Source organism: Lasiosphaeria miniovina (assembly GCF_030549165.1).
Source record: "Lasiosphaeria miniovina strain SMH2392-1A chromosome Unknown B0T26scaffold_8, whole genome shotgun sequence".
Lineage (NCBI taxonomy): Eukaryota > Fungi > Ascomycota > Sordariomycetes > Sordariales > Lasiosphaeriaceae > Lasiosphaeria > Lasiosphaeria miniovina.
In genome coordinates, this window is record NW_026848227.1 from 135,913 (window position 1) to 161,145 (window position 25,233).

At 55.7% G+C, this 25,233-nt stretch overlaps 10 protein-coding genes across 10 annotated transcripts; 5 read left to right on the forward strand and 5 right to left on the reverse strand.

The window, feature by feature from the left end:
• Positions 1–77: 77 nt before the first annotated feature.
• On the reverse strand, positions 78–918 carry B0T26DRAFT_729471 (uncharacterized protein). Its single transcript, XM_060442960.1, has one exon. It carries the CDS (start codon positions 894–896, stop codon positions 705–707), a length of 192 nt encoding a protein of 63 aa, XP_060289835.1. The 5' UTR covers positions 897–918; the 3' UTR covers positions 78–704.
• Positions 919–1,713: 795 nt separating this feature from the next.
• Positions 1,714–2,562, forward strand: B0T26DRAFT_756571 (formyl transferase; the record flags this gene model as incomplete). The annotated part of the gene is made up of 1 exon (XM_060446117.1): positions 1,714–2,562. One exon carries the CDS (start codon positions 1,714–1,716, stop codon positions 2,560–2,562), a length of 849 nt encoding a protein of 282 aa, XP_060289836.1.
• A 741-nt stretch (positions 2,563–3,303) lies between these two features.
• B0T26DRAFT_658911 (uncharacterized protein) lies at positions 3,304–4,425 on the forward strand (the record flags this gene model as incomplete). Its single annotated transcript, XM_060438911.1, has 2 exons — positions 3,304–3,595; positions 3,740–4,425. 2 exons carry the CDS (start codon positions 3,304–3,306, stop codon positions 4,423–4,425), a joined length of 978 nt encoding a protein of 325 aa, XP_060289837.1.
• Positions 4,426–5,536: 1,111 nt separating this feature from the next.
• B0T26DRAFT_680746 (uncharacterized protein) lies at positions 5,537–6,517 on the reverse strand (the record flags this gene model as incomplete). Its single annotated transcript, XM_060440532.1, has 1 exon — positions 5,537–6,517. The coding sequence occupies one exon, from the start codon at positions 6,515–6,517 to the stop codon at positions 5,537–5,539; it is 981 nt and encodes a 326-aa protein (XP_060289838.1).
• Positions 6,518–7,060: 543 nt separating this feature from the next.
• B0T26DRAFT_487374 (uncharacterized protein) lies at positions 7,061–9,037 on the forward strand. The gene is made up of 5 exons (XM_060435307.1): positions 7,061–7,760; positions 7,829–7,914; positions 7,974–8,306; positions 8,373–8,495; positions 8,649–9,037. Exons 1-5 carry the CDS (start codon positions 7,445–7,447, stop codon positions 8,766–8,768), a joined length of 978 nt encoding a protein of 325 aa, XP_060289839.1. The 5' UTR covers positions 7,061–7,444; the 3' UTR covers positions 8,769–9,037.
• Positions 9,038–9,306: 269 nt separating this feature from the next.
• On the forward strand, positions 9,307–11,568 carry B0T26DRAFT_657353 (major facilitator superfamily domain-containing protein; the record flags this gene model as incomplete). Its single annotated transcript, XM_060438777.1, has 4 exons — positions 9,307–9,584; positions 9,681–10,454; positions 10,587–11,082; positions 11,242–11,568. 4 exons carry the CDS (start codon positions 9,307–9,309, stop codon positions 11,566–11,568), a joined length of 1,875 nt encoding a protein of 624 aa, XP_060289840.1.
• A 1,442-nt stretch (positions 11,569–13,010) lies between these two features.
• Positions 13,011–14,808, reverse strand: B0T26DRAFT_680748 (uncharacterized protein; the record flags this gene model as incomplete). Its single annotated transcript, XM_060440533.1, has 9 exons — positions 13,011–13,130; positions 13,246–13,297; positions 13,483–13,682; positions 13,826–13,891; positions 13,978–14,026; positions 14,184–14,198; positions 14,280–14,298; positions 14,596–14,685; positions 14,772–14,808. 9 exons carry the CDS (start codon positions 14,806–14,808, stop codon positions 13,011–13,013), a joined length of 648 nt encoding a protein of 215 aa, XP_060289841.1.
• A 3,037-nt stretch (positions 14,809–17,845) lies between these two features.
• On the forward strand, positions 17,846–18,658 carry B0T26DRAFT_680749 (uncharacterized protein; the record flags this gene model as incomplete). Its single annotated transcript, XM_060440534.1, has 3 exons — positions 17,846–17,926; positions 18,089–18,402; positions 18,487–18,658. The coding sequence occupies 3 exons, from the start codon at positions 17,846–17,848 to the stop codon at positions 18,656–18,658; spliced, it is 567 nt and encodes a 188-aa protein (XP_060289842.1).
• A 699-nt stretch (positions 18,659–19,357) lies between these two features.
• B0T26DRAFT_756577 (uncharacterized protein) lies at positions 19,358–19,726 on the reverse strand (the record flags this gene model as incomplete). Its single annotated transcript, XM_060446118.1, has 2 exons — positions 19,358–19,552; positions 19,619–19,726. 2 exons carry the CDS (start codon positions 19,724–19,726, stop codon positions 19,358–19,360), a joined length of 303 nt encoding a protein of 100 aa, XP_060289843.1.
• Positions 19,727–21,060: 1,334 nt separating this feature from the next.
• Positions 21,061–24,885, reverse strand: B0T26DRAFT_729500 (Na or K P-type ATPase). The gene is made up of 5 exons (XM_060442961.1): positions 24,281–24,885; positions 24,089–24,215; positions 23,934–24,028; positions 21,898–23,881; positions 21,061–21,834 (listed from the first exon to the last, which is right to left on the reverse strand). Exons 1-5 carry the CDS (start codon positions 24,529–24,531, stop codon positions 21,076–21,078), a joined length of 3,216 nt encoding a protein of 1,071 aa, XP_060289844.1. The 5' UTR covers positions 24,532–24,885; the 3' UTR covers positions 21,061–21,075.
• Positions 24,886–25,233: the final 348 nt, after the last annotated feature.

The following is a 25,233-nucleotide window of genomic DNA, read 5'->3' on the forward strand; positions in this document are numbered from 1 at the left end:
AGCTGCGATTTGCTATACTATCGGCCATGCTGCCAGTGAAGTGTTTAATGCCTATTTAGTTGGGCTGTACCTTGACCCTCTGTCCCTGTAATCAACCTACTTCAACGCCTGCTAGAGCCCACCCATTGAAAACAAGGGAGCCATTTTATTCTCAAGTCCACTGGGTAGTTGTGCATGGATGGTGTTAAAATATCTGGGCCCTAGAGTGGCGAGCACCAATAGGTTTGTTACAAATGCTCGCTTTTTCTACCTCAGAAGCCCAGCGTCTAACATTCCTCCAGCTTGAATAACTTATGAAAGCTTTTAGAACTCGGCTGGTTGTGATTTGAGTCATCAAGGGCAAATTTTATTCAAGAGCTAGTTTCTTAATACTCTACCTCAAATAATAACACCGTTTTCCATCTACCTACCTACAGTAAGGAAATGCAAGACGTAGTCAAGTATCGTTATTTTAGCAGTAGATAGGTTACCCGTGTGAGAGTAAGTTGAAGGGTTTAGACTCTATTGAGACAACCTTTCTTTTCTTCTTTTTGAAGCAGCACATTGATTTGATGAATTTGTTCGTGTTTTTCCGAATACTGATACCGATGTGGTTTAATCTGTAAGCACACCGAGTCGCTCGGGTACCTAGGTAAGAATGTAGCCAATCCGCCCCAATCGTTGGACTCCTTGTCCGGGGACCATGAAAGTAAGGTCTCGTTGCCTTATGATGATAGTTGGTGGAAATTACGACAATCTTGGCTGCGCAAGTAAGGTAGTTGGCCTCTCGCTTCTTGGCAAAGCTGTCGCAGCCGTCGAGGTTTGAGTTCACGGCGGGCTGTAAGCTGACGGGAAGTGCACCATTGCCACGTGCCGCCCGCCCACTCGAAACTATTCCAGAGTCGGCACCGGCACATCTTGTCGTGGCCTCCGTTGTGCGTATATTACGAAGCCGTGAGCGGCAGTGGGCGGGCGGGCGGGCGCATTTTCTCTGGGTTGCCAAGCCACACGGCTCGAGGTGAGATGCATGCAAAGGAACGAGCTGGTTGTCATCCGCGTTTTGGGAAAGGGGAGGGTGGTAAGACAAGCAACCAAAGGGCCGGCGGCAATTCCTTAAGCAATTGATTAGATGTCTGAAGATTGGTGGTGCAAGAGCGTTGGTGATGCAAGAGCATTCTACTGACAAATGAAATTAATAAGCCTTCACACCATCGATTGGTTTCTTGCAGGACATGAAAGAACGAGGCTGTTGTTTGTCGGTTTGGCGATGGGTCGTATCCCGGGGCTGTCTCATTGGCTCCCAGGCTGTGAGACTCTGCAGGGGGGAGTCACTGGAAGGCGGGAGGGCGGGAGAGCTGAAAAGACTTGATGCCCACCATCTTCTCGAGCATCTGGTTCTGGCTAGTGGTAGATGCACTGCCTTGTCAGTTCGGGCATCATGGCGTCCCGCCTTTCTCGGGCCAAACTCGGAGGCACGAATTCGACTCGGTCTTGCTGCTTCCGCTGCTTGTCAGGGGACGGGAGGCGACGTTGCCAACCCTAACCCGGCCCCTGGCGATGCTCTAGCGCAGTGGACACATCGCGAAAAACGGCCGCTATGAATCAATCCACAAACGGGCATACACGGGCGAAAAAAAGTCAGAAATTTTCGACAAAGAGTTTCGTGCGAGAAGAGCAGACGGGCCACAGTCGGAAACGGGAAGCAACTTCCAGGGCGATACTGCAGTTACGAAAATGGCCGACGAACACATTCTCACGCTGTCGTGCCCGGACAAGCCGGGCATCGTGCACGCCGTCACGGGGGTCTTCGCAGACCAGGAACTCAACATCCTCGATCTGCAGCAGTTTTCCGATCCGACGACGGAAAAATTCTTTATGCGCGTGCACTTCGGCCCCACGTCGACGCCGTCGACGGAGCACCTCCGCGGGCCCTTTGACGCGCTGGCGGCGACGTATGCCATGGCCTACGACATCCGGCCCGTCGCGCAGAAGGCGCGCGTGCTCATCATGGTGTCCAAGATCGGGCACTGCCTCAACGATCTGCTGTTTCGCGCAAAGACGGGCCAGCTGCCCGTCGACATCCCCGTCATCGTCTCCAACCACAACGACTTTGCCCCGCTCGCCGCCAGCTACGGCATCGAGTTCCACCACCTGCCCGTCACCCGCGACACCAAGGCCGCCCAGGAGGCCCAGGTGCTCGAGCTCGTCCGCCAGCACGACGTCGAGCTCGTCGTCCTGGCCCGCTACATGCAGGTCCTGAGCCCCACCCTGTGCTCCGCCATGTCGGGTCGCATCATCAACATCCACCACAGCTTCCTGCCCTCGTTCAAGGGTGCCAAGCCCTACCACCAAGCCTACGACCGCGGCGTCAAGATCATTGGCGCCTCTGCCCACTTCGTCACGGCCGACCTCGACGAGGGCCCCATCATTGAGCAGCGCGTCGCCCGTGTCGACCACAGCATGAGCGCCAAGGCCCTTGTCGACGAGGGGTCTAATGTCGAGAGCCAGGTCCTCGCCGCCGCCGTCAAGTGGTATGCCGAGCGCCGCGTCTTTCTCAATGGCACTCGGACTGTTATCTTCTAGACCCAGTGTCCGTCCATGGTAATGCCAAGGGTGCCTACTCTGCGAAGACAGCCCGAATCGAGCCAAGTCGAAAAGGCATTCATGTCGTGGAAGCAAGGTAGGTCCGCAGCAGGTTCTGAACCTGGCCATTGGCGAGGTAGAATTAAAAGTAAAACAATTAGATAAGGTATCATTATATATCGCTTCAACACCTTGAACAGAGGCTCTCGTGGGGGCAATTTCCAAAATCTGATGTGGCGATACATCGGCGTTGAAAACATCAGTCCGACTCCGAACCTAGGCTCAAGCGGCAGCCAGTGGACGACAGGAAACGCCGATGACGCAATTGGCGCATTTCCAGGTGAGGTTAGGCGAGGGTAGGGATGGCGAAACCGCCGAGACCAAATGGGCCAGCTGGGAAATTCCTTTTTTCCCCGCGAGAGAAGAAGGATTGACAATAGGAGTGACAACCGAGAAGATAAATAAGCACGGGAGCTCCGATCTCGCCCCTGAAATTGTTTTGTGAAATAAAAGCAAACGGATCAAATTGGTCGCCTCAAACATCCCCTTCAGTCCTCTGCTGAAACTTCCCAATTCGATTTCCGTGCCTGCCTGCCTCCTGCCTGCCTCCTGCCTGCCTCCTGCCTGCCTCCTGCTCCCTGCCCGGCCCCACGTGGAAGCAAGCAGCACAACAGCGTCGCACAGCGCCTGTGGACCCCGCGCTGAGCCGACAAGGAACCTTCCATTGACCCCGCTGCACCAATGGCAACCCAACCAGCTGTTGAAGCTTTGGCTTTGGACTCGACGTCGAGCTCGTCTAACAGGGACATCGCCACGCCAAACTCACAGCACCACACAGCGGCGCACCGAGACGCCGCCGCCATCCCTGGTCATGATGCTAGTGACGCGAGGCACTGGCTGTCGCTGGCGCGGTTGCGCGATGACATCTCCCTGAGCTACGCTGACCTGCCGGTGCTGGCCTGCTGCATGGTCTCTGGGCTTTGCGACAGTGTCGCATTCAACGCGACGGGCACCTTCGCGTCGATGCAAACCGGTACCGTCTCCCTCTTCGACCGCTTTGTTCCTACCTGTTCTCATTTCACTCCATTCCAATCCATTCCAATCCATTTCGTCCTGTCCCGCCACGTCCAGTTCCGTCTTGTGGTTCGAACTGACACAATCGTGACAACCACGTTAGGAAACACCATCTTCCTGGCGCTCGGCGCATCTGGCCTCCCTGCGAACGCGCCCCTTCTGTGGCTCCGAGCCCTCGTTTCCATCGTGGCCTTCTGGGCCGGCTGCCTCATCTTCTCCAAAAGCCGCCATCTACACCCGCAACGCAAGGCAACGCTGTCCATATCGTTCCTCGTCCAGGCCGCCTTCGTGTTTGCCGCCGCCGCGCTGTCGCAAACTCGCGCTGTACCCGCCTTTGGCCGTGCCCTGCTCGAGACGACGCTCGACGACGCACAAGAGGCCGCGCGAAACGTTGACGAAGACAATCCCCTCGCCCTTCTGCCGCTCGCCCTCTTGGCCTTCCAGTTCGGCGGCCAGATCGTCGTGTCCCGCCTGCTCGGCTTCAACGAGGTGCCCACCAATGTGCTTACCAGCCTCTACTGCGACCTGCTGAGCGACCCTCTGCTCCTCGCCCGTCTCGACAAGAACCCGAAGCGCAACCGCCGTCTCGCCGCCATCGTGCTGCTAGTTGCTGGCGGTGTCGTTGGGGGCTGGCTTCAGCGCAGCCGCGCCGGCATGAGCTCCGCCCTGTGGCTCGCTGGCTCCATAAAGTTCGTCATCGCCATCGCGTGGATAGGTTGGAGGAGCAAGGCTGTTCCGGTCTCTGTTTCCCAGGAGAAGGAAAAACAGATTGTGGGCGGCCAGGTATGACTGGACGGCGGCATGAACTGTGATAGCACTACATTGGGCCAGAGCTGCTTTGGCGTATGATGGCGTGAATTTTTGTTCCAAGCCAAGTTTCTAAACGGAAGAAATATAGACGGACGGCACTGGATTGGAGACTACTAGATATACGTAGCAAGCGAGAATGCGGTTGGAACTTTAGTAAAGGTGTTTATTCGCTTTCTAGAATACTCGTATCCTACTTCATAGGCAATATAGACGCTGTAGCTGACACTCCGTCTAGATCCGCGACTTACTATCGTCGAGGTCGCTAACCTATAAATCGCAGGCCGCCGCCACAAAACATGAAAGCTACGCTGAGACATGCTCCGCTAAAAGGGGCGTAAGCCGTGAGAGACTTCAGCTAGAGGATCAGCAGCAACCGTCGATGTCCTCCGCCGGCGTGGTTAGGTGGGGCTAGGGTGCTTTTCCTGCTGATCTCATTCCCTCATGATATCCCGGAAATCCTAGAGGCACTAAACGCTCCTGAAGCCAAGCCCAGTTCAACCCAGCTACTGTTCCCAGCTACCTTGCCAACAATCTGGCCATCATTGGGTACTTGTTCTGCGACGAGGTTGTCTCGATTGCCGATATCCGCTGGTTTGGAAGCCGACCCTCACATTTTGAACTTGGACTTAAAGGGGCACTTCTTTAGGCCTTGTATCGTCAGGTCCTGGTCTGTCGGTAATCGTCAAATATGTTGCGCTAGAGGGTTGGCCCCAACCCTCTAGATCTGAGTTTAGGCCCATAACTGCTCTAGATTAGGTCCCGGAGCACGCCACCTCAGCCTGTTGATCAATGCCGGCAATGGCAGGCTTGGGCCGGGCACCGAAAAATAGGGGGGTGGAGGCTTAGTTTTCGGGGTATGACGCGCTAAAAGATTGCCCCTCGATTGTTGGCTTTGGCTTGGAGGATGGAATTCTGGAGCGCCGGCCCTTAATTCCCGACTTTGGTTGGGCGGCGACAGAGTATGGACTGGCTGTGGTGGCCGGGCCTGGATCGACTTCCAGATGCTGAAGTTCCAAATGGGATTAAATGGGTTCATCGAGGTTGTTGGCGGCTGCCCGCCCTGCCGCTCGTCGGGCCAGTCTCCGACACTCTAGGTCGCAGGGTCTTCATCTTGAGAGCGACCCGTGTACCCGAACGCCCACCGTTCAAATGCGCAGACCGAACTTGTGCTAGTGCCATGGCGGCTGTTGGGTAAGACGGATCCCTTTCCTCCCAAGGTTTGGTGCACCAGGGCAAGGACGGCGTGCGGAGTTCTGAACATTGTCTGTGAGTGGTATGCTAGTGTTGGTGCATCGACCTTCCCTTTGCCCTTCTTGTCGTTGCCGCGATTATCGTTGCCGCCATTGGCGTTGCCGCGATTGTCGTTGCTGATCTCCGAATTGACGCTGCTGTCATTTTCCTTGATGGCATTATCCTTATTGTCATCCCCGTTATTGACATTGCTGTGATTCCTGTGATTGTGGTGGCTCTGTGTATTCTCTGTCGGGGCCGGGTTTCGAGCGAGGATGTTGTCATCCGAGCGGCTAGAGGGGATTTGTCGGCTGGAGCTGCTGCCAGCTATTTCGGGGCCACCATCACTCGATTCAATTCCATTCTCGCCGCCATGCAACGATTCCCAACTGGCACTGCAGGAAGGGCCTGTAGAGGTCTCGGGCTTGGAGAGCTTAGCATGATGCTTAAGCGTGCACTTTCCATTGCAGCTAGAGCCCGAGGGTTGGCTTATACCGTCGTCCGCTTCGTTGCTAGAGAGGATGGTGTAATTGTCGTCGGAGTCGTCTTCTAGAACCAAGGAGCGCACGAAAATGTAACTGTAATCGCTGCCCTCTGTTTCCGAAATGGCTGAGCGAATGGGCCGGAATAATGGTGCATCGTTGCTCACGTCCCCGTCGCTGTCGTCAGAAGGTTCCAAAATTGAGCGTGTGCTGCTGAAATAATCTTGGTGATGCCGGTCGTCATAGGGCGCATAGAAAGAATACGGTTCAGGTGGTAGCATCTGACGCGGCCCAAAGCCGGACCAGCTGCCCTGGGAAACGAGGCTGGACCCAGGATCGCAGATAGACGTAGACGCCATGGTCGAAGATGCAGCGTTGGTCAAGGCTGAGCAAAGTTTCGCAGCAGCGGTGCGAAGCGGCACGGGAGACCTCTGGCCGCGACGACACTGAAAGCAACCTACCTTATCTGTCGCCGTGCTGGAGGACACGAGATCCCAAGTAGAGATCCCAAGTACCTACTAATGGAAGGCAAGGAAACCACAACCTCCATGCCCACCTAGGTAGGTAATGTGAGAAGACAATGCCTCGCAAGAGTCGCATATCTTCGCTCAAAGGAGAAGCGACGATGGGAGGATATACCCCCACCGCCACCAAGCAGGATGAAGGGAATAACTTGCCATTTGGAAGAGACGCTTTGGTGTGACAACCTGGAAATAAACAAATTGGCAGACTACGGAGTAGTCACCCTGATATCCGCATACGCCATGGAAACGCAGAGTCCGCCAGCAATTCGATGTGAGGAATGTTGGCACTTCACTGGGCAGGTACTCCGTGTGGCGAGTTGTTATGAGGGAGGGAAGGTGTCTGCCGAAGATGGACGAATTGAGAGAAACCCCTTGGCACCACCCCTGCAAGTGATCCCAACAAAGCCCCGTTCTAGTTGGTTCCTGCCCGTCGGCTCCCGCTAAGGTGTTCGGTAGGCAAGCCTATTGGCTTCTGGGTTGTCGCCACATTCTGAGCTCGTTCGATGGAATCCCAGCTCTTTGGCCGTTCTTATTCGTGTGCATTATGGACAAACATTGCTAGAACTCCATTGTCGCATAGGTAATGCTTCAATCACCACTGGGACAGTTGACTTATGGTCTCGTGACCAGAGGCAAGGACGGCGGCAACACGCACAGACCATTCTGACTGCCCTGCACCAAAATTGAATAAGGCCCAAGAAATCTTCAACCTGCATCAACCACAGCCGTGGCCGACAACGATACGCTGCAAGCAACAACACTATGGATTGGGACGATCCTCTGCGCCATCTGGCGCCGATTTCCGAACACCCAGCCAAGAAGTCTATTGTGCTGTCCTCGGAGCTATCCACCATCTCGGACCAGGAGCTTGCCAGTCTTAAGGTAAACGTCAAGCTCGATCGGTTCGGCCTCGCCAGCGCCAGACACAACCGCGCTGCGTGCATACTCGGATCCTTCTTCCAGTATCTGGAGGACCACGGGCGCAAGGTCCTTGCGGCAGAGATTCTGGCCTGGATTGATATCGAGGACAATTTGTTTGAGCTCGCCAACCACCTCGTGGCTGCAATCCTGCTGCCCTGTAGGCAAAGCCTGCACTCTCCTACTACTTACTAAGATTGATTGTATGCTTACTCGTTGTCGTTCTAGTTAAGGCATCTGGTGGTAAGGCGCCGCCACCTATCAGTCGCCCATCCATCTTCGCTAATGAAGATGATGAGATTGAACAAACTGTGGTATTTATCGAACCCTCCCAACGGGACCAGACAGAGCTGAAGCGACAGTGCCTACGTAGAGAGAGGGATACCAGTGCATCTATACAGGCTGTTTCAAGCATTACTCTGGAATGAACAAGGAGGTCACCTTACCTAAAAAGGCCAAGTGTGGTGATACAAAATGTGCCCACATCATTCCATTTGCCCTTGAGAATTTCAACGAAAAAGATTCTCTAGAGACCGAAAATAAGGCTCTTATCTGGTGGACACTCTATCGATACTTCCCGGCTCTACAAGGCAAAATCGATGCAGCTAGCATCAGCCAGCTTGGAAACGTCATTACCATGTTCGACGGAGTCCATACTCCATTCGGGAAATTACGGCTTTCATTCTGGCCTCAAGAGACCGTCCCGGTAAGCTTGTATTATTTCTTTTCATTTTATTCCTCACATTTGCAAATTGCTAACTCTATACTCTAGCACTCGTATGAGGTAACCTTGATGGTACCGCTATTTATTATCGAGCCGAAATCAGGCTCTTCTATAATCCAGCTGGAACAGCACGATGCTAGCATTCCGATGCCAGATCCCGACTACTTCAAAGTACATTATATCATATCTCAGATCCTCGAGGTGAGCGGACTGGGACGTGAGATAGATGAGCTTCTAGAGGCTGCAGATACCTTGGATCTAAATGGATCAAGCGATCTTGGTCTGCTGTTGTCCCAAAAGATGCTAATACATGAGTGGGTGTAGGCTCTTCATGGAATGAAGCAAAGTCTCAAACTCCCGCTACAAGTAGATGGTGGAGGGAACGGGAAATTATCAAGCTCTGTCGCATGGGAAAGGGAAGGCCAAATCGTCGGGAAAAGATGATGGAGGAGGTGGCCATAGATGCAAGCAGTGCCCAGTCCAGCCGACATGGCGGAAGAACTGTCATTGCGATGCATTTTATTTTGGCACGTGTTTTTGCACCGTAATCCCACGTGAGCCAGCCTGAGCAAATCCTGCGCAGGGACTGGGGGAGGCCGATTCATTTGTCAATTCGGGCCAATTCCATCCAAGGTCAGTCCAGTCCTCAGTAGGGGTGTTTTTCCTCCTCGGGTTTGGCTGGTGCCCAGGTGAGGTGGGCTGAACACTGGGTGCCGAACCCGACACGAGCTGGTGGGGCTGCCCGGCACAGCTTCCCAGGTTCCCTAGCGCGGGGCCTCTCTCCAACTGCGTCACCTCTAGCGCCACCTCTCCCACCTATCTTTCTCTAGGTTCTTGAGATCCGGACAACTTGGAATCCCCGTCACAACCCAAGTCGGCAATCCCACATGCGGTGAAACAAAACCACCGACGGGACATTTTGATCGTCGCCGCATGCGTCGATAGGATTTCTAGGCCTTCGCTTCGACAACACTCGCCATCCATGGTGCACACCACCAACGTGGCGGCGGCCGCCACCACCTTAGCGACCACGTCCGCCGCACCGACACGCCCGCACCGATTTCCGTCGTCGGGCTCCTTCCATGCCGGTGAACCCTTTCCCCAGCTGTCGCCATACGACGAGGCGCACCCAAATAGCAGGGCGCGTAGGAGGAGCTCGGCTGCCGGCTCTCGACCCCACGGGCGGCAGGCAACGCACAAATACCACACCTTTCCGACCCCGCCTCCCAAGACGCCCAGCGAGCAGCGCCCACCGCAGCGGTCTGACGCCTTCTTCCTCAGGCCAGTACCTAGCTCGAGCGGCGGCGGCGGCGGCGGCAGCGGCGGCGATCGCGATGATGGGGACGACGACGGGAGTGGGTCGGATACATGGTCGCTTACTGCCCCAGACGGGACGAGGCGGCAGACGGGCGGCGGCAGCGACACGACGTCGACGCCTCTTCCTTGGAAACAACTGGGCCTGCTCGCTCTGCTCTCGCTCGCCGAGCAGACGGCGCTTAATTCGATTGGCCCGTACCTTCCCACTATGGTGGCCTCGTTTGACGAGATCCCCCACGGCGAAGAAGGCCTCTACGTGGGCATGCTGGCATCGGCCTTTGCCCTGGCGCAGCTGACGACCAACCTGCTATGGGGCTACACGTCCGACCGGGTAGGGCGCAAGCCAGTCATGCTGCTGGGCACGGCATTGCTGATGGTGTGCTTTGCCTTCTTTGGCTTCTGCTCCAACTACAAGCAGTTACTCCTAGTGCACATCGCCATGGGTTTACTCAACGGCAACGCCGCCGTGGTGCCGACATGCCTTGGCGAAGTCACAGACCGCACCAACCAGAGCAGTGCCTTTACGTGGCTCCCTGTCATGTACAGCCTCGGAAGCATAACAGGGCCAGCCCTGGGTGGCCTGTTGGTCGGCATCATAAAGGGTTCGGAATATCCCTTTCTGCCCCCAAATCTTTTGGCCGCGGCGCTTTTGTTTGTCAGCGTTGTCGTTCTCGGCGTCTGGTTTGAGGAGACGCTCGACCATGCGGACCAAAAGGCGGCTGGGGCTGGTCTGGGGTGGGTAGAGAAGATGTGCCGGCCGTGTAGCAGCTGTTTTAGCAGCAGAAGGAACAGTAACCGGGTGGGCGGTTGGAAGTCGCCTTGGAGAACGAGCTTCCAGAGGGGTGTTGATAGCGCCGCCGGAGAGCATGGCGAAAGTGACGAAGATATTTCCTATACGAGCCAGGAAAATGGGAGCGACGAGGGCCGAGCCTTGCTCAGACCGAGTGCCCCGGTCAGCGTGATCGACGACGACGCCACCGACAGCAAGAGTCTCACGGCTGAACAGAAATCGGCGTTTCGCCAGCTCGCCAACCGTACCACCCTAACAGTGCTCGTCACGTATCTCGTATTCCAACTCTCCAACATCTCCTTCAACTCTCTCTATCCCATCTTTGTGTCCGCACCACCTCCCACGGGGCGGGACCTTGGGCCACGCACCATTGGCTTAAGTCTTTCCCTAGCAGGGCTAGCAACCATTTTATTCCAAGTCTTTGCATTTCAGCCTCTGAAGGCACGTATGGGGAACTTGGGCACGTACCGATACTCTCTCCTGGGAATTGCTGTTAGCATGGCCTTCATGCCGTGGATTGGCTACCTGGAAGAGAAAAACCCGTGGTGGGGTCTTGGAACGGGCAAAGAATGGCTCTACACTGAGCTAGGCTTCGTATTGGTGGTCAAGAACATATGCGCTGTCGGTGGTCTGAGTAGCGTGATGTTGTTGGTGAGTAATACTCGGACTATTTCTATGCCGTCTTTTTCTCTCCGAACTAGTATTTGTCTTTCTCTCTGAACTAGTATTTGTCATTACACATCCCGGGACATTCATCGCCTTCGCACACGGGGCCATTTCATCCAGTTTATGTACTAATCTTGACATTAGATCACCAATTCCGCTCCCTCGCACGAAACACTCGGAACACTGAACGGCATCGCCCAGTCCCTGTCTGCTGCTGGCCGCAGCATAGGCCCATTCCTGTCTGGCGGCCTATTCGCTTTGTCAATCCACGTCCAACCTAAAGGAGAGACCCTCGCATGGGGGTTGTTTGCTGGTATTGCTCTCATAGGATGGATGGGAACCCTTCTGATACACGGTAGCGGACTTGAGAGTGCAGATTGGGTTGGCAATGACGAGGACAGCGATGGGGACAGGACGGGTGACGAGGAGGGGCAGATCGAGGAGGAGGGGCAGATCGAGGCAGAGAGGTGACACCCAGACGGGCGTGTTTCCATCTTCTTGTCATTTTGCATTATCCAAACGATCTCTCTGTCAGTGCACATACGAGATTTACCGGTTGGTTGGGTAGGATGCATTTTGCAGGCGTTCTGGACACGATCAAAAATTTAGATCAAGGTACTCTTCATGACAGACCTCTTTACCATGACACGTAGTGGCGCGTCATTGTGCCGACGTGATATTGTGACTGTCTTGGGTCTAGGATCGTAATGTCTCCCGAGTCGAGCTGTCTCCCGAGTCGAGCCATTGTCAAGATACGGTGATGGCATGCTCACCGGGCTAACGCGAATGTATAGCCTCGTGCTATCATGTCTGCGTGCATGAACAAAGTACCAAGACTTCCTATTGAGGAAGCCGTAGATTTGGGAGAGAAGCGCCGTCAGCCATGACCGGCCTATTCGTGGTCTCGTATCTCATCGGCTGGAGGGCAAAAAAACGGGGAGGGCCGTTTGTCGCTCTCGGTGTGTTGATGACCCCTGCACTTTCGGGAGCTTCCAACGGTTGGCGTTCCCCGCTCAGCTTGGCCCTGATCGCCTTGGTTCGGCTGGTTCGGCGCCGGGACCGTGTTTCTAGGTTGTGGGAAACTGCGCGTCGACAAACTGCGCGTGTCGACGCACCTCGGTTCACGATTGTGAATGTTGTTATTTTTCTTCTTTTCTTCTTTTCTTTTCTTCTTTTCTTTTTTTCTTTTTTCTTCTTTTTTGATCCGGAAACGGCTGCGTGCCTGGGGCAAACAGTGATGCGCAGATGCGGGTGGGCTGCTGATTGGGTTGCCTCCCGTGAAAGTTTTTTCTTCATCCCGCCCAGCTTTCTGGGAGTTAGTAGTGGCTGTAAACACCTGGATGCACCGTACGTACTTACCCTACCAACCTAGATAGGGAGATAATCATTCTGGTGGGGGGCCGACCTCCGAGGTTTTGTCTCCTCGGCCCCCGTCCTCATCGCTGCCTCGGTGAGTCAAAGATGCGGGAATCGAAGTCCACGATAGCCAGTAGCGTTGCGCACGATAATCTTGCGAGAATGCTCAACTGGTGTTGGGTTGGCGACTAAGCCATGAAGTCTGTGCTCGGTAAGACTAAGAAAGGCCTCCGGCAAATGTACGTGGGTTTCGAGGTCCGAGATCGTCCGGCCTAATGCGGGGTCCGGAATGGAAGTTAGCGGAACGCGTTAACCAAGCCACCCACCAAACTCGCCGCATGCCCTCCCCTCACATGCACCACCCCAGCGCGCGCAGAGTGGCGGAGATATTGTGCGTGCCTTAGTACGCATTCGCCTAAGCTTTGTGGTGAGATTCTCCGATCTCGACTCAGGTAGTGATTCGATGGGACAACCGGCAAGCTTCCAATAGAACCGGGGCTGCTTGAACCAGACGGGGCGCAGAGCCCCATCATTACCAGTACGTGTACGTACCTTACCTAGTTGGCTTGATGGGGTCGGTAGGTGCCTTCTTGATCCGGATTACTCATCGCCGGCGAGTCACACAAAGCCGGGGCCGGGGATTCGTTTTTTAGCTGCTTGCGAAGGCCCCCGCCGTGCTGGCACGCCGGTCGGTCACCATTTCGCCCGTGTGTGGATGTGGAGCAGACCCGACCCCGCGACATTTCTTGAGCCTCAGCGCACTTCATGCCCCCCCCTCCCCCGTATTCGTACCTTGTCTGGGGCTCCGGGCTTGATCAAGATTGAAGATGGAATTTGGCAGCACCTGCAGCGCCAATGAGGAATCAGGAACATGGTTTCAGAAGGCTGGAAACCGCGGGTCAGCGCGACAGGGGACATTTGGGGCCTGGTTCCTAAATGATGTCACTGTCTTTCAGGCTCCCGACTTGTCAGATCGTACTTGAAACGGCCCTGTGAGGCGCTATTGGATGGGGGTTGGTTGAGCCTTACAGGGCAGACAGGGCAAGTGACCGGGACAGCGCCGCCACGTGAACTATGACAGGAGCCAATCGCACCAATGGCCGCCCGCAATTGCCGGGTCGAAGCAGATGGGCGTCTGCACCCGGCAGCGGGTAGCTGAGGCATAGATGCATGTCCTCAAGCCCCAAGCCCCGGGCTTGCCTGATGAGCTGCCTCATGTCGTTGCGTTGCTGGGAAGGGATGTGCAAAGAGGCGGTTACTGCTAGGTAGGTGGGGCTAAGGCAGCGGCGCGCGATCGGCAATGGAACCTGGTCCCAGCGATCTTGTTGGTGGGGGTGATCCAGACGGGAACCTCCGATCATTTACCATTTACCACCTGCAAGCTGGAATCCGGAGGTGGCTTGGCAAACAGCATTCGGGCACATGCGACGAACCCAGGCTAACTAAAATAAGAGCAAGGATTACAAGGTCATGACCGAATCTTGGGTTCTTCGTACCAAGTATCCGCATGCACGAAGTACCTACCCAGGTAGTCTGGGCTGGAGAAAAAGTGCGCGCGGTAATAGATGCATTACTATATAGTACTGTACAACACCAAAACCAGGGCGATTTGCGAGGGCAAAGCAATCTACGCGCGCGGATCGGGCATCTCCACAATACTCCATAGATACTCCGTACCGTCTGTGGTATTCGTACATACCGTAAGCACGCACTCAAGGTACCTTACCTACAATACGTCTACGTATCTAAATCAGGTACAGCAGTACAGCCCTATGGGGCGGGGCATCATCTGTGTGCACAATAGATGGCGCACACAGATGGCTTACGTCGGCGGTGACAGATCATCTGTAGAGCTTGGTAATACCAAGCCTAGTGTAACAACTTCACAGCGTTGAGGCATCGACCAAAAATGGAAAAAAAAAATTGAAAATCGAGACAACATCAGAAGCTGTGCCCCAGTCTTTAAAGGGACATAACAATCGCAACTGCCAGAGGCGTGGTAAACTTTACATCATCTCTTCAGAGTTGCTGTTGGGCCAGCCAAGTGGTAAGTACCTAATTCTTGGCTGGCGCAGCACAGGCCTTCTTGGTGCTGGTGCCTGACACGGCAACACCCGACGCCTCAGATTTGAGCCCACTTACAGGTAGTATTAAGAGGCAAGTTATTCATGACTAAGTCAACCTGGCACCTCCAGATCGGTTGCCTAGCATTCGAAGCGTGGATGGCATTACCTAGAGTACAGACGAGTTGCGAGCTCCCTCATTCACCTCGGTGTCTAGTACTTCGTAGGTAGGGTAGTTTTGTCCCTGGCGGCTACTAGTGCGCTTGAACACGCAAGTGCGTATTCCGTCCATGGCGGGCTAAACAAGGTCGCGCTGTACGATGCGCTCCTTTCAGACCACATTCCAGTTACCAACTCATGCCAAGATGGGAGCGAGGGGGGAAATGAAGAAGCCAGTGCGCCAGTCGGCCGTGTCACACGACAGCCACCCGGGGTTCCGGTTCGAGGTTTAGATGGCAGTTGGTCCGGGTAGGCGGTAGTAGGATGGACGGGACTGCCCCACGACCCCGACCCAAAAGAATGGCCGCTGGGAAGAGCCCTGCAGCAATATCCGTTCAAAAACTAACCTCAAGATGGATTGCAGGGACTCGAATTGAACCTCGACCCCAATAACCAACCTAACCTACATGAGCGAAGACTAGTTTGCGCCGCTAACTCCCGTTGGGCATGTTGTGCATGCGGCACGCACACCTAATAGCATACCGAGGACTTCGGTGGCTCTATGGTTGGTTGGAATTCGATGGCTCAGTGTGACATTTCGTAATGGCAGGGCAAAGTTCCAACTCCACTACCCTCGACCGGTGCAGCCGAGACAGCGCTGGCAACGACACCAGCCAGCAAAGCCGCCTGACATCAGCCGTGGAACGCCCCGGCGTTGAAATCACGTATGTCTGTAGGTTATCTACGAATGGACGACTTTTACGACGAGGAGTGCGGGCATCAAAATTTTGTATTCCAAATTTCAGCATCGCTCCTGCAGACTCCATGGACGGACGGGATGGGGTCGGGTTTGCGCCCGCTCCAGGGCAAGGTTCAAGGGCCCAGGGCAAGGCTCCATGGCCCCCGCGCGGCACGCACCACCCGGGACGCCAGCGGCCAAACAACCTCCACTCGCACTCGGACGTACCTCAGGTATGTGCCTAAACCCTAGCGCCTAGCCCCGCTGACGAAGGCGCGGACACGGGTGTACTATGTATATTGGAGTATGGGAGCGGGCAGTATTGCAACTCCATCGGCAGCCGATGCCGTGCGGCCCTAAGTTGACATGCAACCTTAGATTTTGCCTTGGCATTGGTAACTGGAGGTACCCCGGTACTCCGGACCGAGGTAATCGAACCGACGGGCTGATTACAGCGATTTACGGGCGGGCACGCCCGCATCTACGGAGTACCTGACGTCGGCCGCGGTCGCGCTCGCGCACTGCAACCGCCTTAAAACGGGCGCAACCGGCAATAACTTTCCGGGCGTGTCTCTCCTCGCTCGGCCGCTGATGAGCATGGCATGGGCCTCTTCCTCTGCCAATACGCACACAGACTGAGTGACTCGTTTCGTGGCCCCGGAATCGTCGATTGCTCGCGAGGCAGCAGAGCAGGGCGCTGACCTAGGCTTGGCATCCATCCTGCCTCACCTTACGAGAGTTCTTTCTTGTTGTACCAGTGGCTAAAATCTTACTTGACAGAGCAACACAGGGCACGGATAAGGTTAGGTTGGCAGGTAGGTTAAATCAGGCGGCCGTTTCATTTGCTTGTTGCGTGCCCCAGCGCCACGCGACGTCAGGTCAGGTCGGGTAAGACGCCCAAGAACTAATCCAGTGCTAATTAACACCGTCATTAGGTAGATACTTTACGAACCCCCAACGTTTAGAACTTATTAGCTTGCTTGCTACGAACATACGACCTATGCACCGAGCAGAGCAGATGCCAAAACCCCAGCAACAAGTCAGCCCTATCGCCTTCAATGCGTGGGGCCTGAGGCTCGGAGCCAACCACGATCCCCGTCAAAGCGCATCTCCTGGGACAATTTCTGTGCTCCTACTGGCCCCTCGTCGAGAAAAACCCCCCCCCCCGGTGCATTGCTTCTTCCCCCGTCTGGCCTCCCAAGACATAGTACATACTGTACGTCTTTATGTAAGCAATTTAGGGACTTCACTCGAACTAAACATGGCTTAGTCCAACCATGTCCACCAGTTCCACCAGTTCCACCAGTTTGGCAAACTTATAAACACCCCCTCCTCCATTCTCCCCTGCCACTCCCCCGGTGTCAACTCCCGCTCCGCTCCCGGTGCAACCATCATGGAGCGATGCAGCCCTTCTAGCTTCCGAGTCCTGATGTGAATCATGGCACCATTTCACGTCTCGCGAATCATGTCGCCAACCAAGCTGCAGACGCCATCAGCCCCAGCCGCAAGACGGACCGTTTGTCTGTGTGGTCATATACCCCAGTTTTCACGCTACTCGGGCTTTATCTTTGTCGACTCGCCTTGCACGCCCCATATACACTCTACCCACCCACCCGCCTACCTACCTACCTAACCTACCTGCAGCTACACCATCCTGTGCCTCGCCTTGCCATTGCCTACCATGACATAGCAGCCGAGACGGCGATATCGGGCTCCCGGTACGCCCCGAGACTCGCCTTCGGCTGCCTTCCCCGTCCACCCAGATTCAACCCCCGCTGATCCCCCCGACCCACACTCCCCTCTCGAGCACTTACGATGCCAATTTACACCCAAGCCAACTGCCTCTCGCACCCACCATTCCCCTGACATTCATGAACGCGGCTGTCTTTGTAATTCACCCCCCTGTGCCCTTGCCGTCATCTCACCTGCGTCTCGACGCCGTCAGCGCCGCATCACTTGCTTTTCAGTGTCGGCACTCGACGGGTGTGACCTGCGCCATCGAGTCCAGCCCTACCTGCTCTGACTCTTGCTTATTGGATGCCGCCGTGCCGTTCGTCCTATCATCTGGTCCAGAGCATCGACCTATACCAGGGTCTAAATGGACACGAGTAGGTAAGGAGTCATCCCTGTGAGTGCTAGGGGGCCGGGAACCTGGAGTCGCTGATATAAACCCTCTGATATCTCTGTCCATTCTCCCCTCAGCCATCCCCAACAGCAGCTCAGGCAATCTCAACCCAGTTAGGACCTCATACCATCTTTGGAAACCCTCTCACCCGGTTCATATCTTTCAACGCCTTGAAAACAGCCTTTGCACGCCGGCAAGCAACCCGCCTTCCCCACACAAACGGCAACTTAGCTTGTCTTGACATCTGCCACTCCATTCTTGGCCAAGTTCCTTCTGCCCATCACCGCCAGTAATCAGCAATCAGCCATGTCGTCATCCCGCTCGGGTCGTTCCGGTCAGCACGGCAGCTCTCGGTTGAGCGGCAGTGGGAGGTCTGGCGGCTCGCGGGTTAGTAGTGGCTTCCAATTTAGCGTCAGCACCCTGACCTGATCTTATATCCCTCCCTGGCACATGACTTCCCCAGTCGCCCGTTCATTCCGTCCCTGCCCTCGGAAATCACAGCTGGGCTCCCAAATCAAACACGCCGCTAACATTCGCCCTGCGGTCTAGTCCATCCGCCAGCTCATCGAATCATTGGAGACCCATCGCGTCAACACGCTCACGGAGCTGTGCCGGATCGAGCGCGTCGCTGCGTCATGCGAGTCGGCAGACGATGCCCGCGCCTTTCAGGGCCCCATGACGTCGGCATGGGCTTACTACGTCACCAGCCACCAAATGCTCTCGGAACTGCGCGGCCTCACCGGCTCCGAATACTTCTTCTCCAGCGATCTCCTCGACGGCGCCCAGGCCCTGGTGCAGAATGACCCCGAGTCCAACCGGAGCTGGAATCTGGCCTGGCTCTGCCTCAACAAGATCATAGACGAGTTCGTGCCTCTCCCTCCGTCCCCTTTCATTTATCAATTCCATTGTCCAGCTCGTTACAAGTACTAACCGTGGATCAACGACAGCAACCTCATCCCATCGTACGCTTACGCCGAGGCCAGTCGTCCTGAAATGTGGGACGGTTACGAGCCCAGCGAGGACGAGATCCAGGAATTGGCTGCTCGCTTTCAGTTGCAATGGGACCGCGCAGTCCGCCAGATGCTGCAGCACTGGCAGGTTCCGCCACAGTGGTACTAGTTTTACCACCTCCTGAATCAGGCACCCGACAATCACCCCTTACTCGCTCACTGGCTGTGCGGGTACTTCCATTTTAACAAGTTCGCAGTAAACGAAAAGCGGCATTCAGGTTGGTCTTGGAGCTGGAGTCGACAATTGGTTTCTGGTTGTGCATTTTCTTTGGCTTGTTTTTTTGTGTTTTGTTTTTTTTTCTCTTTGGCTTATGATTTGGGATGAATTAGTGATGCGTGGAAATGGCGATGCGTGGAAATGGCGATGGAGATTTGAACTTGGCGTGCTTTGAAAAGCCCTTCTTTTGGTAATTTGGTTTGGTATGGGTTTGCTTGTGAATATGTCGCTTTTGATTAGCATGGCGACGGCGGCGTTCCTTTTGTTTGCTCCATGACTTCGTCCAGCCCCCCTTTTTCCCTGCTTATTAGGACTATCGTTTAGATCTTGGACAGTTCCGATTTCAAGTATCTCTTTTGTTGTAACGTTCGGGCCCGAACATGGCAACATCTCGTCATTTCATAAACATTCTCATGCCTTGCAAGGACCCCTTCATGACCCGCCACGGTCGTCTTGAATACGCCAACTTGATTGCCTATCTCTAGCCGTAATAGCCGTCCGACTCTTTGTTTTCAAGCGCCCGAAACTTGGGGGCCGCGAATAAGAGACATGCGTCACGCAAAACAAAGACAAAAGCACAAGATATTACCATCACACATCCAATTTGATCCCCGTGAGATCCGTAATGAAATTTGGCGGCGGATCAAACGTCTTCTTCTCCGACCGGCGCGCGAGGATGGCGATGCCCAGGGCCGTCAAGAAGATGAGGCCGAAAGCCTTCGGCACAAAGACCCAGATACTGAGCGAGCTGCCGTTTATCTCGGCCGTGTTCATGCCTAGTAGTGGCTGTTGTGGAGTAATACAGTTAGCGAATCAATGATAATTATATGGTTGGAAGAGAAAGGTGCGTACTGAAGCCAGTGTCAGCGGGAGAAACACGGCGGCGAGGAGCGAGAGCTGCCGCATGCTCTCGCCTTGTCTGAACGACAGGCTCGCGTCGTATCGCTGCAGCGCGGCCATTTCTATGGACCACTAGGACTAACCGATTGGGAGGCGTGCTTGGCGGCCGAGATGTTGCATCGTGTGGTGTCAGATAGCCGTGTGGTGTCAGATGGCCCGTCACTCTTCGGCTGGATTGGTAGGCGCCGCATGTTCTCGCTCCCGCTAATTAATTAATCAGATAATATAATAGTCAGCCTTTGAAGGTTCAAGTTAGTAACTAATCAAGGGAGAGGAAGCACCTTTCTCACTGGTGGCATCGTTGGGGCTGCTCGAGAGGTTCCCGAAACCATGAAGGCTGGAGAGTTGCCGCAGTCGCCCGCCAGAGAGGAGATTGGAGGCGTATTTGCCAGTGCCCTCGTGGTCCTCGGAGCAGGTGAGATCAAAACACAGAATCGTCCCGCCGGCTGCATGTGCGTGGACGTTTGTTACCTGGTCAGCGCTGCGTCTGGCCGGTATTAACAGTTGGGACGTTTTGCTCACCGTGCAAGTGCATCCAATAACCGTCTGCCGCCTCGTGTGACAGCGCCCACCGACAAAACTCCAGTAGGAGACTTACAAGGGGTCGACCTTTGAACTAATTAGTGCTCCTAGATTGAGTTACACGCGCATAGATCATGGTCTTGCGCCCCCGAGGCGTTTTCCAGAGCAAAACCGATGTTGCAGGATTCCCACAGAATAGCATCAACATAGACCAATAAAGACACGATCAGACTGGAGCGTGCGTATTGGTTTTTTTGGTTTTTTTTTTTTGGGGGGGGGGGGGTTTATAAAAAAAAAAGAGAGTGTTCATTTCCATTGTTTGTCGTCCAAGTCCATGCCAGCTGAAATCAAACTCGCTACCGTAGGAACTACATCCCCTCTAACGTACGTAGTATCCAGTGACTACCCACAAGGAGAAAGACGTACCAAAATTGAAGTCAAAGTGTGCTGTAGAAGCGTGCCCAAATAATCCTGCTCAGCATTCCCTCGCGCCATGTCCAATCTTTGTTGACTCCGTGCGTCGTCAATGGCCAGGGAATACTTGCAATATCGTAAAGGAGAGGAAAGAAAAGGATAGGTCAATCTTCAATGGTAGATGACTGACTGGTAGTTGTTGTGGCGGACCAAACGAGCGTGAAAGTAGGGTGATCCCGACCAGTATCGTGCATCTCTTCCACCACCAAGCACTTCCACCATCAAGCACTCCCACCATCAAGCACTCCCACCATCAAGCACTTCCACCATCAAGCATTCCCACTATCAAGCACTCCCACCATCAAGCACTTCCACCATCAAGCATTCCCACTATCAAGCACTTCCACCATCAAGCATTTCCACCATCAAGCACTTCCACCATCAAGCATTCCCACCATCAAGCACTTCCACCATCAAGCATCGCCGCCCGTAACAACACGCAGCGAAGCCGCGCCCATCTTGAAGCGCCTCTTAACGGCCTTCCACGACTCAATGATAGCGGTGTAGACAACGACGCCCGCCATGACGACGCCCCATTCCCAGGTGATGGCATCGTGCTTGAAGACGGCGCGGTTGATCACGGGCAGGTAGATGACGGGGAACATGATGACGAAGCCCGCCGAGACGGCATAGAAGAGAAACTTATTGTGCCAGACGGTGCGGAACACGGACAGGGGCCCGCCGTACTTCTCAGGTAGCATGTTGAACAGCGAGCGCGTGAAGTGCTTGGCCTCCCAGGCGGTGACGAGGAGCAGAAAGGTCAGCGTGGCAAAGGTAGTGGCGCGGGCGCGGAAGGAGACGCTGCACGATACCTCCCATCCCTCGTTGCAGCCGTGGCCGAGGCCGTCGGGCCCAGACATGCCGTAGGCCACGCTGGTGAAGGCGGCAAGGCACAGCCCGCCCATGGCCGTTCCGTAGACGAACTTGTCGACGATGAGCTCGCGCGTGAAGACTCCAATGGCCAGATCATGAGGGGGCCGCTGCATCACGTCCGGCTGCGCATCTTCCAGGCCCAGCCCGAGGGCGAGGAAGGACGACGTCACGAGGTTGGCCCAGAGGATCTCCAGCGGGGAGAGCGGGAACACGGAGATGCCATGCGTGTCTTTGAAAGACAGTCCGATCAGGAGGAGGATGACCTGGGCAATGTTGGAGATCAGGAGGTGCAGGAGGAACTAGTTAAACCCACCCCGAGTCAGTTTCAAAGTCTCATGTTTATCGACACGACCTAGCCTTGCCTTCTGAATATTGTCAAACAGCCGTCTGCCTTCTTCGATGGCAGTCACGATAGACGCGAAGTTGTCGTCGGTCAGAACCATGTCGGCGGCCTCCTTGGCCACGTCGCTGCCGTTCAAGCCCATGGCGATGCCCACGTCGGACTTCTTCAGAGCCGGCGAGTCGTTGACGCCGTCTCCCGTCATGACGCAGAACGCCTTCCTCCGGTGCATGGCCTCCACCACGCGCACCTTAGTGGTTGGGCTGCACCTCGCGAGCACCAGCGGGAGATGCGGCATGTCGTCGATCTGGGCATCTGTGAGGCGGTCGAACGCGCTAGCCACCATGATCTCCTCGGCGTTTGCGGCCGCAGATGTCGGCTTTAGAATGCCGATCTCGCGAGCAATTGCCGTGGCCGTCTTGACGTGATCGCCAGTGAGCATATGGACTGTGATGCCCGCGTCCTGGCATTTCTTGACCGCCGCCGCCGACTCGACGCGAGGCGGGTCCTGAAGCCCAGCCAGGCCGACAAAAGCCAGGCGGCTTTCGGCGCTGGTCCTGTCGAGGAGGGTCTCTGCGACTACCGTTGCTGACTTCTCACTGCCACCAGCCCCTGAGACGACTGAAGCTGGCTCTGAGAAGATGCTCGAATCGACCGACTTCCTGGCGACGCAGAGAACGCGGAGTCCTTCGGCGGCAAGGGCTTCGGCCTTGGCTACGATCTGCATCTTCTGTTCGTCAGAAGCGTCCAGCAACGGGAGGATAGCCTCGAGAGCACCTTTTGTGAACGCACAGGCGCCGAGACCTGCCGTCTCGTCGGCGCAGATGACCGTCATCCTTTTGCAGGACGAGTCAAAGGGGTATTCTGCGAGAAGTCGATGGCCGCCTGATCTCAGGAGAGCTTGCTTGTCCATGCCAAATCGCATGGCCAGCACCTGGAGGGCGATCTCGGTGGGATCCCCAGCTGCGGTCCACGAGGTTTCGCTCTTGGTCACGGTCGAGTTGTTGCACAGCGCTATGGTCTCCAGAAATCCCTTCAGCAACACGCTGCTGGGGAGTAGCTCGTCGGACGGGCCCTTTTCCGTGGCCGCTAGAGCGAGAACCTCACCATTGAGGTGAATAGTTCCAGCGGTGGGGTCAAAGGGATGGGTTGTCTCCTGGACCGACACCTCTGTGCCGTCTGCCAGCCAGACTTTATTGGCGACCATCTTGCCTTGGGTGAGCGTTCCGGTCTTGTCCGAGCAGATGTTGGTGACACCGCCCACCGCCTCGAGTGCGGCAAGCTTGCGGATCACAACATTACCCCTGGCCATGGCACGGGTGCCGAGAGCAGTGGCGATGGTGAGAACAGCAATCAAGGATTCGGGGATGACGGCCACGGCCACGCAGATGCCGTATATCAGCACCTCGTTTGTGACCTTGAAGCGGCTGACAGAGAAGACAATGATGGCGAGGGCGATGGCGAGAGCGAACAGGAGGAGGGCGAATTTGCCCAGTGAAACCTGCAGCGGCGTGCCGTCGAAGCCAAGGACGACACGCAGGCCACGCTTGGCCCTGGCGAAAATCCTACGCATGCCCCGAGTCTCCTCGTCCGAGGTAGTGCCCTTAGACCTCAGGAGCTCGGCAATCTTGCCCACCTCGGTGGCCATGGCGGTAGAGGCCACAATGCCGGTGGCGCGGCCTCGAGTTACCGTACTGGCCGAGTAGGCCATGTTGGTGCGATCGCCCAGAGGCACATCGCGGTCCTTCAGAATGATGTCGGCATACTTGCTGACGGGGAGGGACTCGCCAGTGAGCAAGGCCTCGTCGATGGACATGTTGACGCTGTGGACAAGTCGTAGATCTGCGGGGACGACGTCACCGACGCCTAGACGCACCAGGTCGCCCGGCACCAGGGCTTCGGCCTTGACGGTCTCGGAACGGCCGGCTCGGACGACCTTGCAGGTGGGGGCAGAGAGGGCATACAGAGCCTGGATGGTCTGCTCAGCGCGAAAGTCTTGGATGAATCTGGGGCGGCGGTTAGTAGCTGGCACAGTCAGTCTTCCGCAACATGCCTTACCCGACTACAATGTTGAGCAGGATGACGGCGGCGATGACGGCGCCTTCAATGTAGTCGCCGATGGCAAACGAGAGCACCATGGTGACGACAAGGACCTGGACAGACGGTCAAGGACGAGAACCGAGAAGAGCGAGACATTGGCACCCGAGACTCACTAAAGTCAAGCTGTTGGACACCTGCCTCAGGAGAATCGTCCACAGGGATAGCCCTCGAGCTCCCTCAACCTTGTTAGGGCCATGCTGCTCCAGGCGACGGGCAGCCTCGGAATTGTCGATTCCGTTTCTGAGAGGGGTCAGCGATTGCCCGATTGGCGGTGATCAGCAACAATGATTAAGGGGTTTGTTTACTCGGCATCTGTATCGAGCAGAGCGCAGACCTCAGGCACGGAGAGCGTGTGGGCCGACTCGGGGGCGAAGATGGCGGCCGACTCGAAGGTGGTGGTGATGGAGGCGCGGCCGTCGGTGCCGAATGTTCCGGCGAGCGTGGGGGACGGGGACGGGTCTGGGCCGTCAGGCAGGAGGTTGGCTACGGAACGGTTGAGGCTTCGTATAGGAGGCTCCGTCTGCCCCTCGACGCCAAGATCGCTCTCTGTCCCCATTCAATAATATTCAGTGAGGCGCGGTGCCGTTGGATTCTCAGCGAGAGATGATGTGGCAGAAGAAGGAAAAGCCGGGGGAGCGGACGTTGCAGGGTTTAAGAGCGAATTGGGGAACCTCGACTTGGCGATGGCGTCGGTGTCAGAGTCCCGGATCCGACCTCCTTTGTCTTCTCTTCCCTGCTCCCATGCTCCCAATGTCGCCACCCACACATGGCCAACGCGGTGTGTGCTTGGCGAAGTGGTGGGCCAAGGACCAAGTACGAGCAGCGTCCGCTAAGAAGCACGCAAAACCACCAGCGAACCCTTGCCTGCCCAGGCCTGCCCAGGCCTGCCAGCCTATCACCGCCTGGCAACCTTGCTGCCGAGAACCGCTTGAGTGAGGAAGCGGGGCTGCTCTGAGCCCATGGTCCTATCATTGCTTGGCGGGGGCTTGACCCTGCCTCTCCCGACCGCCTGCCTCTCTGTTTGCGCTCCGTCATGCTTGGCCCCCCACCTAACCCGTCTCGTGACCCGTGCTTGGAAGGGGCCTTTGCATCCGCAGCGAGGAACCATGTCGAATCTCTCAAGAGACTGAACACCACCAAAGGCTCGAGCTTCACCAGCATCTAACGTATATTGGAATCCGAATCTATTCTCTACCTGCCGGTCATTGTTTACTGCCCCTTATTCCAATCCGTCATCACCCCTGTACTCTTCGTGGTA